The sequence below is a fragment of the Saccopteryx leptura genome, chromosome 2 (assembly GCF_036850995.1).
Source record: "Saccopteryx leptura isolate mSacLep1 chromosome 2, mSacLep1_pri_phased_curated, whole genome shotgun sequence".
NCBI lineage: Eukaryota > Metazoa > Chordata > Mammalia > Chiroptera > Emballonuridae > Saccopteryx > Saccopteryx leptura.
In genome coordinates this window covers 62,114,898-62,127,015 of record NC_089504.1, presented here as the reverse complement: position 1 = coordinate 62,127,015, position 12,118 = coordinate 62,114,898, and the positions used below count along the sequence as shown (strand labels likewise).

General features: G+C 45.1%; 1 protein-coding gene across 4 annotated transcripts in view; it reads right to left on the bottom strand.

The window, feature by feature from the left end:
- VLDLR (very low density lipoprotein receptor) overlaps positions 1 to 11,932 on the bottom strand; it is a 33,725-nt gene extending 21,793 nt beyond the window's left edge. For all 4 annotated transcript variants that reach the window (XM_066368062.1, XM_066368063.1, XM_066368064.1 and 1 more), the window contains exon 1: positions 11,645 to 11,932. In XM_066368062.1, the coding sequence (XP_066224159.1) occupies positions 11,645 to 11,726 (82 nt within the window). In that variant the 5' untranslated portion in view covers positions 11,727 to 11,932. The remainder of the gene's footprint in view (positions 1 to 11,644) is intronic.
- Positions 11,933 to 12,118: the final 186 nt, after the last annotated feature.

The following is a 12,118-nucleotide window of genomic DNA, read 5'->3' as shown; positions in this document are numbered from 1 at the left end:
ACATTCTCGGGAACAGCGTTAGATGAGTCTTGGGGCAGTGACTGACAGTGATTGAGTTCTTAGCTGGGTACACACAGTCTAGCTAAGACTAGATTTCCCAGCCTCTCTTGCAGCAAAAAATAACTATAGGAATAAATTCTGACTAATTCAGAATAAGCAGGATTGATATATAAAACTTCTAGAAAATATGCTTAAAGGTACAGGGGACCCATTTTCCTTCCCTTTATTCCCTTCTGGTTACTGAAATTTGGGCAGGGTGGCTGGAATAGTGATGTTGGGCTAATGCACTAGAACAAGATAGAAGGAACCTAGATTTCCCAGGGAACGGGGCATTTTCATCCACCTCAAGACTCATTTCTCTCATTTGATGCTCCTATTACAAGCAAAAGTGAAGGATATTTAGAAGGGACAGCAGGGAGAAGGGAGACACAGAGTTTCAATACCATGGTTTCTCATCTTAAAACTTGAGGTCTGATTACAAAAAGACATGCTTACAAAACAGCTCCAAGACAAGATAAAAAACATCCGGAAGGTACAGTTAAGAGACAAATGGAGATCGTTTTTAATTTAGCGATGAGAGAAAAGCAAAGTAAGGTAAAGTCACAGAGTTGGATTCCGTTTCTCTGAACTTCACTTTTCCTATGCTCAATGTATGGATATTTAAATCACACAATGATATGAACTAATTTGTGTAAGAAAGGCACTTAGTTTTTCTGCTTGGCCCAAGACAGCTAACATCCAGGTGTTTCCTCTCAGTAACAGCTCTGTCCTTCTGGAGGATGTGATTTCTTTGAGAAAAAAGGCAAAGATCCGGCTGCTTAATGTAAATATACTGCAAATACTCAAGAAACCCAATGCAGCCATATAGTTCATGCAGATTACTTAGGGAGGCCTTCCAAGCAGAGGACCCTCTGATTTCCTGCCACCTTTCAGCATTTGCAGCTGTGACATGATGCCATAAGAACAGATGCCACAGTGACAAGCACATACTGGAACTCTTGTGTTATGTACACAATACTCTAGTTGGCGTCCCTAGCATCAGCTTCTCCCTACTCTCTGAGAGGATTCTATGCTTTGTGACAAATTCCCAGTGAGATTAAAATTTGGTCCAAGACAAGTTTAATATATGGGTGTGGTTATTTTCTGAGGTACTATATGTATTCATTTAAAACCTATATGTATCACTCTTCCCCCAAGAGTCTAGTTAAGCTAGGACCCAGGTATAAAGCAGTATGATTTGATTGTATCTCCTACATACATTTTATACTATTTGTTCATTCTACTAATATTTTATTGGATATAAGATACTAGAGATTTAGAAGGGAAAACAGGGGAGGGTAGAGATTGCTGTCAAGAAGCATCACCTGCTAGTTTTTATGCTGCTAAGCCAAATATGGAGCACCTAAGCTGCCTCTTGACTTCCCCCATCATCAGTCTAGTCTTGAGATATTTTCAATATGCTCAGTGATGGGCGCTCATTCCAGGGACCATGGGCTATATAGTTCTGTAGCTCCACTATGCTTGAAGGCTGTGAGAGTGATACAAATATACTTTGACTACTTTATTTGAAAAGTAGAGGCCTTGGCCGGTTGGCTCAGTGGTAGAGCGTCGGCCTGGCGTGCAGGAGTCCCGGGTTTGATTCCCAGCCAGGGCACACAGGAGAAGCGCCCATCTGCTTCTCCACCCCTCCCCTTTTCCTTCCTCTCTGTCTCTCTCTTCCCCTCCTGCAGCCAAGGCTCCATTGGAGCAAAGTTGGCCCGGGTGCAGAGGATGGCTCTGTGGCCTCTGCCTCAGGTGCTAGAGTGGCTCTTGTTGCAACAGAGCGACACTCCAGATGGGCAGAGCACCGTCCCCTGGTGGGTATGCTGGGTGGATCCCGATTGGGTGCATGCGGGAGTCTGTCTGACTGCCTCCGCATTTCCAACTTTAGAAAAATACAAAAAAAAAAAGAAAAAAAAAAAAAGAAAAGTAGAAAAATAACAATTTATAGTCCGAGTACACAGATGTAAATATACTTAGAACAGTCAGGTTATAGTTAGGATACAGTGCAGACTGAAAGGCTCCAAATTTGTTAAAGGTTTTAGATACCAAAGGTCATTCAGTCAAAATAGAACAAAAACATTGATGTTGATATTTACACTGTCAAAAAGATAACCATATAATCAGACTGGGACAGGAACTTAAAAGTAGGTTTCAAATGATGGTGTTCTACTTCAGGGTTAGGTACATGGAAGATTTCCTTAAAAATGATTAACTTGGAAGCTACAAGTTTTATAGACACTGAAACTATCCTGGCATTAAATACAGATGCATAATATCCCAAGGCTGATATTTAGTCCAATATCCCTTTAATGAGGTCTCTGAATGTAGTTGTAACATACAAGCTATCAACGGTAACAAATGCTATTAAAATTCCCACATTGCTGCTTCAAGTGTCAATACTGAGCAGGCTCAGGGCAGACATAAGCATTTACTTAGTGTTTATTCCAATAGCCTAAGAAGAAAAGGAGTTTAATTTCTACCTTTTCTTATCTGAGATGTTTCCACGTCACCCAAGCTTCTACCTGATTGTGGTTATGCTGTGATTTTCCATGACACACACGTGACCCTCCATTAAGAAGGAGGAACAACTGGGATTAGGAGTATATAGTATGATCCTAAATGTCCCTGCTTGTTTAAAACAAGGAGCGAGGTGGAGTGAGGTGGGTAAGGCGAGCGGGCTTTCTAAAGGACCCTTTGGAGAGTGAGGTCATGTCTCTTTGTTTCCTTAGTACTTTGTTTCCAGAGATGAAATCCAACGACGAGACCTCAGCCATCTGACTGCAACACTGTGAGGGTTTTCTGCCCAAGTTTCACAAAGATGCTATCTTTTACCCCTCTGGTGTTCACTTGCAAATGCTGCTGGACAGAGTTCGAGGAGAACTGAAAGCACCACACGAGTTAAGAAGTGTCTGGTTTCCAAAGCTTTGGGGATTACAGGCTTGTAGTCTATTTCCATCCGCGACAGTTAAGTCTCAAGTTCAGTATTATACTTTCATAAAGGAAACAGGCTGAGCTCAAAATCATCTACACCCGAGGTGCTTTTAATTCATAGGCTCAGCTAAAGCCAATGATGCCTCAAAAAAAAATGACCTGTAGAGGAACTAGGCACTCTACAGTTGTATCAGAAACACAGTTTATTCTTGTATTAAGTACTGTATTATTTCCATACGAATAACTATAAACCTACTTTTGCCCTACCCTGTATATTCCACAGTCTATCCTGCTCTGAAAGGTGAAAGGTAGGAGTAAATGTGATTTTTAGTGGGTCCCCTAGGGTTGCATAGAAATGCCTGAGGGCCAAAGGGGTAGTTCAGGTGGGGAGGAAAGGCATGAGAATGGGAACCTGGGTGTCCTACCTCTGTTTGAAGCAGGATGGCATTCTTTTGACTTGGAACTATATGTACCAATTAGAAAAGGCTCTTATTGCTTTAATAAATGAAACTGTTGGACTAGCTCTAGGTTTCCTTCTAGCTCTGACACTTAGAATGAATAGCTTTGGGTTCAGAGGGTAGAATGTCACTTGTACCTAGTCACAGCATGTGGGTATTTAAATTTGTAATAAACGAATGCCCAGAAATGTTGAAGGATTGCTTGCTTATACTGCCACTTACACAGATGGAATCAGACTATGCAAACTTACTAAAAGGTACCCACGTCTCAGGAGCTTTGCTTACCTAAATAGTTAATGTTGCTACCCAAATATGTTGGCAGGTCACTGGCTCCAAGAAACTCAGGGTTTTTAATGCAAATAAAAGTCAGCCTGCCATTGTCTAATTGCCCCTGTAAGAGTTACATGGAAGAACAATAGGTAAGCTTCAGTAAAAACTACGTAGACCTTACAATAAATACCAAGCCCCCACGGAAGGCTACAAATTTCCCTGTAGAGCTCTGAGAGGCACCTTTGCAGGAGTGTCCAATAGGGATGCTGAGAACATGGAGATGTTTCTGAGTTTCAGGCTCAGACCTGAACTTCAGGCTGCTCAGAGGGGCTCATGCTGCCTCATTCACTTCTGAGACAAGCAGGGCCGAGTATTCAAATCTCCCTCACCCTCCTCTCAGCCTGAGCATGCAGGTGTTATTATCTGCTGGAATTTCCTCAGTCCGTTTGTTTTGGCACTTCTGGGGCTGCCAAGGGCGTTTATTTTTAGTAGGACTCACTTCTGTTTGGCACTTTAATGTCAATCTTTCTATTCATAGGCAAAAACTTGTTTGTAGACAAGCAGATATCCTAGCCAGTGAAGTGTTCCCATAGGGAAGGTTAGTAAGAGGAACTAAATGGGAGGACCCCCCAGATATCAAGCACAAAGCCTGTGTTCTAGCCTTCAAGTCAGCCTCTGACGCACAGGTGGGGGCCAACTGAAAACGGTTCAATACTTAGGTTAATCCTTTGATTCAATGAAATAGTGAATCTTACAATGAAATTGTCAAATAGGTTTTCCATTTACATCGGATTGAGATGATCTTAAGAATCATGGACAAAGAACTTAATTTCTTTGATTTGTTAGCCTGACACCGTACCAAGACTTCAATCTCTATTAATTTACTTTTCAATCTCACACGGTTAGGGCTACTGCTCCCCTTTTATATATCAGAAAATCTTTCTGGAGAAGGAAAGTAGAGTACTTGTCCAAGATCACTTTGAGAAGCACTAGAATTTGAACCCGGGCAGTCTGGCTCCAAATCCTGAGCGTGCATACAAACTAGAGCACCTGACTCAGGACTACTTCCTTTTGGAATATTGTGTTGATTTATAATTTGGGCAGTAAAGTCAACATAAATTAAACCAGAATTAGGTAGTTTTTTACCTGTCTTAATGACATTAAATGAACACAGTTTTATTGTTGAGATAGAGGCCTTTTTCCTGTCCCTATTTTAATTAAAAAAAAAATTCTGCCAGCAATTCCTCAGTATATTGGTGAAATCAGACCAAAGCTCTTTCTACCTGTCCCGATAGTCTCTGGAAGTTATTTGTTCTTGTGGGTGGTTCTCAAGCTCTCATTTGCATCAAGATCCCCTGGAGGGCTTATAAAACATAATGCTGGGACCCATGCCCCAGAGGTTCTGATCCAGTGGATCTAACATAAGGTCCTCACTTGCATTTGTAATGAATTCCCAGATGATGATGACCCTGCTGGTCCCTGGCCACACATTGAAACCACTGCAGGAAAGAGGAGGCTAGGATTCTACCTCCCATGTAGGTGACCATTATATTTTTAGGATTGGGACATACAGTACTCACTGCCATAAGCCCTCATGCCCCCCATTGGGTGGATATCAGTGATAAATGCCAGCCTTACAGCATACATTAGGGTGACAACCTGACAGGAAGCCTTTGTGCCAAGGGCATTTATATTTAGCTGGACTCTCTTCTGCTTGGCACCAACATGCACTGTAAAGCTGTTCTTCTCAAATCTGGTTTCCCCTCTTCTGTGTCCCATCTTTGACTGGCCCTGTCACTTACTATAAATCAGCAGTCCAAAAGCGAGCCCAGACTCTTCTCCCTGACATTTTGCCATCAAGCCCTGGCCTGTCCAAGCCCTCGTCTCTCACTTGATCTAAATTTGTCTCCTGTTCATCTGCCCCTAGGCGGCCATGTTCTGTATCCAAATCAAGATGGTGATTCAAGCAACCTAGAATGGCCCGAAGTGCCAAGGGTGGTATCACTTCCAGGCTTCCCACTGTCTCTGGAATTGAGTCTAGTTCACTACCTATTTTTCCCAACTTTTCCCTAAGAATTACCCGCCATCTGCTCAGGCTACACCAAGAGGCCCCACTCACTTACTTCCCCAGGCCTGGCCTCTCACTGTCGCTTTGTCTTGATTTGCTCATGTTACTTATCCTATTCATTTATCTACCAGAAGTGGGCTCAGATATAACCCCTTAAATGAGGCCCTTAATTCCTTTCTTGACCAGTTAGGTGTAGTCTGGCTGCTTTTCCATGGTCTCCTCCACTTGTCACACAGCTATCATGGACTGAGATGCTAATAACTACCTGTTTCCATCTCTACAGATGGAGATTCCCTAACGTGGGGCTAGAATTTACCTTTGTAATTTGGGACATGGTGTCTGGCATCTAAAGGTTGTTTCAGCACTAGTGAGTATTCATGAATGTGTTAGTTGATTTGTTAGTTCAGTAGGAAAGCTGGTCTGATCTATAAACTTTTCCCAAGCATTCTCTCTAGCTTTTCTTTTTAAATTTTATTTTATTTATTCATTTTTAGAGAGGAGACAGAGAGGGAGAGAGAGAGAAGGGGGAGGAGCAGGAAGCATCAACTCCCATATGTGCCTTGACCAGGCAAGCCCAGGGTTTCGAACCGGCGACCTCAGCATTTCTAGGTCGACGCTTTATCCACTGCGCCACCACAGGTCAGGCTCTCTAGCTTTTCTGAACTTGAAACAAAGTGTGACCACTTTCACTAGCTAGAGTACATTGAAAGAATCTAGGTTACAAAGGCCACTGTTCCCTATGCCTGTGAGGGTACTTCACCCTCATCTTTGTGATACTTTATCATTTAAAAGTGTACTTTTCCACACTTATGTATCATCATGAATGTATCAGTGTGGGTATGTTGGCCTTCTTTTCACAAGAGGAGAGAGGTTTGACGCGCAGAGAAAGTTAGCAGTGGCTGACTGATGAAGTTAGAAATTTGATGCATGGGACCTGGACCTTCCATCTGACATGTTTTAGTGCTCTTTGGTAATGTTGGCAGCAATCCACTATGCTTGAATCATATCACCTTTGCAAGACCATCTGCAGATCTAAAAGAGTCTCTGGCTTTGTTATATTAGAGTCTAAGTTCTTCAAGATTTGGGGGAAACTTTATAAGCTGTAACCCAGGCGGCACACGGGAACTCCAGCTGTGGTCAGCCTCTTTTATAATTAAATCTAAGCACCGGCTCTGCTGATTCCTATCCAGTGCTTCTCTTCCCCGCTGTCTTTGGGTCATTGATTTCCTGGGCTGACTTCCTCATTAGATTAAATGCCAGGAAGGGAGGGACCAACTATGTGGTCACAGTGTCCCCATGCCTGGTGTCACATGCCACATGATGGGTGCTCAGTAGATAGAAGTAAAGTGGGTTCAAGCAGATGTACAAAGAAGATGAGCACCAATCAACCACCTACTTAGTGAACCTACAGATCAGTTAACAACTCAGATCTCGGGAAGGCTTCTCAGGAAAACTAAAGATTAGAGGCAGTTTGGATACTAGGCACCCTATTTACTCATAGTATTAGGGGGAATATTAAGGTATAACACATAAAAGAACTTTCAAGTGTTATATTTAAGGGAAGTATTAGAACACACGATGTAACATGCAAAAGTGTTTTTTTTTTGCCAACTTTTATCACCTTCCTTACTTGGCAGCTTGAAAGCCCCACTCCATCCCTACTGCCAACATCACCCCTAGATGCATAAAGGTCCCTATCCAGCAGGGCCAACCCGGATTACCCAAGTTGGTGGCAAATCAACCATTTTAGCCAGTGGCCCAGTCTTAAAGTTTCTACCCCCCAGGGTATCTCTTAAACACAAGGCCATGGGTTCTCTGCCCACCCTCCACTCCACTTCCCATGTAGCATCTCTGACATATGAGGTGGGCAGAAGATTGCTTAAGAAGACATGAAGCTTTTTTTAAAAAAGTAGAATCTGTATTTACTTTCCCAGCACGTAGAAGACAATCTCTTGCTTAATTTAGAGCCCAAAAGAGCCATCAGGCCCAAGATTTCCTAGGAAACTTCCCGTGAAGGGAAAAGTGTACTCACTTCAAGGTATCACCTACCATATCATGTTGATAATGCAGTGCCCCTAGCAACTCTAACCAGGTGGTATTAACAATGTCTAGAATTTTTATTGCAAAGCAACAGAGAGCTTAGCAAAGAGATACTGATTCAAATAGAAAAATGCAGAGTGAAACTGAGATGATCTTTACTTAAAAAGTCAGATTCTCCTAGAGCTATGTCATAGTCTGCCTGAAGTCCTCTGAAAAGCTATCTTCAGATTTCTTATCTAAAAACAGTTTAGCTGGGCAATGACATTTTCCCTTAGCCACTTTAACTTTTAAAGTTAAACTACAGGTACTTTTAATCCACCACCTCCGCAGATGGTATCCTTGGACTCTTTTCCTTGAAAGTAGTACCCATTCTGTAACCTGAGTACTTTCCTGAGATCAACTTAAAGTAGAAGGAAACATCCTAGGCAATTCTGAGGTGATTGACTAACCATCTGGAGAGCAGCTGTATTAGCCCACCCCAGAAGCTCTGCTGAGGCAGGTGCATTTATCACAAGCATCATCACAGACCTTATCATAGCCCTGCGAGGTACTTAATTTTTTACATGAAGCTTTATCAACATTCTGTGAGAAACAGAACATGGTCTAGATATTTAATGAGTTATCTATATATCTATGCTGTGTTCTGAGTCCTCTGGTCTTTAGATCTACACCTGAAGCCATTTCGCCCGGAGCTATCTGTTCCCTTGATCTTAAGGCCATGTTCTACTTTAGGAGTTCTTGTTATGTCTTATCAATTTGATATTCCTCCTGGAAGAGAGGGGTTTGTGACTACTTTTCATCTTTTCTAGAATTATAAAAACTACTCAAGGGAAATGAGGTTTATGGTTATCCAATTTTATAAAAGGCAGCCACACTTTAAACAGGCCTTCACTTCTTTTGAGCATGGAGGCTTCCATAATTCAAACATACTGGTTAGTTGCACTATAGCCTTAACATTTGGCAGCTCTACTTGAACTTGGCCATTGCATGTACTTTAGGTAGCTGGGGTTTCAAGCAATAAAAACAAAGAATCACAATGACACAGGACAGGTGTATAGCTAAATGTCACATGAAGTGGCCAACAGGGCGATCTGGGGAACAAAGCTGCTCCAGACTTCAAGAAGCTGTCAGTATCAATAAAGGCTTGCCTGATGACACTCCTTTACAGAGCCCGGCTCACATGCTAAGCCTTTGGCCTAAATAAGAATGACAACCAATGCCATGCCTTCCCTCAGTGCAACAAAAGGAGCCAGGTTTATTTCCTCCTTGCTCTCCAGTCTCCTATCCCCCAGGTATGTTAGTACTGCCACTTCACCAGCACCCCCACCCCCCCACACACAACAAGGAAAATTCTGTGTACTCTTTTGCTAGTTTCTAGCCATATGAGAATAGTTCTCACAAAACCTCTGTTCTTCTAAGCTTTGGCCTTAACAAATATATGGTACCCCAGATCCTAATCTTGACTTCATAGGGAGGAGGAAAATGCCCTAGAATTACAGGGATTTTGCAATCAGGCTCACTACACTACTGAATTTTAACTTTTCGTATTAGCCTACTTTAAGTTTCTTGCCAGGGTCTTAGAGCACACCTTCTCTATCCTAGAGTATTTCAGACCTGCACCATGAGTGTATGTGTGTAAGTGTGCATGTGGGGCTGTGTGTGTGTGGGGGGGGGGGTAAGTGAGGAAGACCAGGACCAGAAAGTCAGTCTACTTGCCCTGAGGCTTTGAATTTCAGACAGGAGCCAGTCTGGATTGGCATGGGGTCTGCCTCAGTGGACTCCAAATTCTCTCCAGTGCAGAAGGATATGCCTCCTTTCCTTTGAAGAATTTGAGTCTTGCATGGGCTTCTCTTTCCACTGTTCATGGAATTTCATATATTTCATAAGTGACTTAGGGGAGCAAAAGGGGATCCTCACTTACCTAATACAAGGTGAACATATGGCTTCACCTAACTATTTTCAATAGTTTAGGTGCATTCCTAGCATTCTATAGGATAAAGTTAACCTCCAATGTAAAGTGATGTGTTGAATTAAGAGAATTACATACAGTAAAGAGAACACACAGTAAAAATGAATATTTTCGCCTATCTTCCTGGACAGATGTCAGTAAGGCTTAGTATATCCTAGTCTTTTGAAATGGTGTGAAAAGTATAATGCAAGTCATGGCACTATTCTGAAAAATCGTTTAATAAGTTAGTGCTGCTCATCCATTAATGATTAATGTTGGAGTCTGAAAACTTGTCAGCAGGGCTGTCCCAGGCTCTCGGGTTTGTTACACATCGGGGGGCCATCTTCAGGACACTCTCGCCGTTTCCGGGGAGTCCACGCAAGGAAAAGCATTTGAGAAAACAGCCAGTCAGAGCCTGTCTGGTCTTTCCCATTCACTTAAAAATAATACTTCTCATGCTACTTAATTGCGAGTCCGCGGAGCCATGTGACCAACCTAAACGTGACCCGGCGGCCAGCCAATCACAGAGGGCGGACAAGTCCGTCCCAGCTTCACACACTTGAGACAAACCGAACCAAAGGGCAGGGGGCATTAGGAGGCTTAAAACCAGCAAGTATTGACCGAGAGGCTGCTCGACCACATACTTTCAAGTTCGCTCTCACTTAGGAGACACGTGACTGCAGGCAGGCGGGCCTCCTAAGCCACCAGGCAAGCGGGAGCTAGGGACTCTGAAATGGGTACTTAAGACAGAGGCAGCCTTCTGTCCTAACTCCCTAGTGCCGGCGACAAGCCCCTTGGTGTCATGCCAAGATCACTTCAGGAGCCCTCCAAGATTCTGATCCAATTCTCATAGAGGGGCTTCCTGTCTCTTGCTCAGGGAAGTTGTACGGTTCCCAGTTGGGAGAGTGGTGGGGACAGAGCTCCCAGGCCCAGTGTGGCAGACCCTGGGGACTTGACACTAGTCAACGCCGCCCTCCCACCTAGCCACAGCCACACACCAGCTCTCGTGCTACTCCCTTTGATCTATTGTTTAAAATGAAGGCTAATTACAGTCACTAGATTAGGACTCAACTCCTTTAAAGGAAATCTCACTGGAACAAGGATCAGCAAACTAACCTGATTAAGTCTTTGTTCCACTCCCCTCCTCCGTTCAGCTACAGGGAATACCCACGAGGTTTACACGCGCGGCGGGAGGGGTGGAAAGGGGAGAGGGAAGAAACACTTAGAGAGGAGTCCTATTTCAAGCCTCACCAGTCCTCTAAACGGCACTCCAGAGATACAGACCGGTGCCTGGGGAGTCACAGTCCAGCACAGCTGTGCACTTCTCGCAGCTCCGTGTAGACTACCGGCTGCAGCCCAGCTAACGTGCGCCGGCCCACCCCAGAGAGGGACTCACAGCCCCCGGCCCGCACCCGGCGCCTGCGTCCAGGGAGACGCCCACCCTCACCTACTGCCTGCCACCACCTTCCATTTAGTCCGAGGAGTGCTACGGGGCTGTCGCCCAGGCCCTCTGCCTCCTTTCTAACACTCTGCCTCGTAGGGGAGACAGAACCATTGTTCAATAGCTCAGAAGCCCACATTTCCCAGCCCCTGCCATGCCGGGTGACAAACAAGGCAAAGCCTTGGCTCTGGGGAAGGAGTGTAAGAGAATGGAGACTAGTCCAGGCAAGGCTTTAGGAAGCCCCAAATCCCACTGTCCCTCAAGCCCGGCGCCCGTAGCCTTGACGCTGACAGCTCAGAGGCGCCACCAGGGTGGGGAGGGAAAGAAGGCAAGAGCTGAGAGGCGCCTCCTAGGAAGGGGGTGGGCAAAAGAAAACCCGGGACTTGGGGACCCCAGGAGCCCCGGCTGGGTCCGAGCAGCCCTCGGAGGGGCGCGTTCTCACTTACCTCCTCCAGTGGCGTCAGCCTCTCCCGGTGCCCAGCACAGCGCGAGCAGCAGCCAGAACGCCCAGTGCGCGGACGTGCCCATGGTGCCCGCCTGGATGGTGTCGTAGCCACTGCCGTTCGCTTCGCACAAGTTACCAGCCTTTCGGAAAGAAGGAAGGAGGTGGGGGCAGGGAGAGAGGAGGGGGGTGGAGGAGAAAGGAGGAGGGAGGAGGGGAAGGAGTTAGAAGAGGAGAAAGGGAGCGGGGAAGTAGAGGACACCCCCTCTCCTACAACTTGCACAATCTCCTCTCCACCTGCCAGCCCACCCTCCCACCCACCCACCTCCCCAGGCTGCAGCAGCAGTGCAGGCCAGGCCTGCGGGCAGAAAATAATGCAGGCGCTGCAGAAGAGGGGAGGACAGAGGAGAGGAGGGTATGGGAGAGGAGGGGAGGGAGAGAGAGTGGGTGGGAAGTCGAGAACCCAGGAGAAGACAGA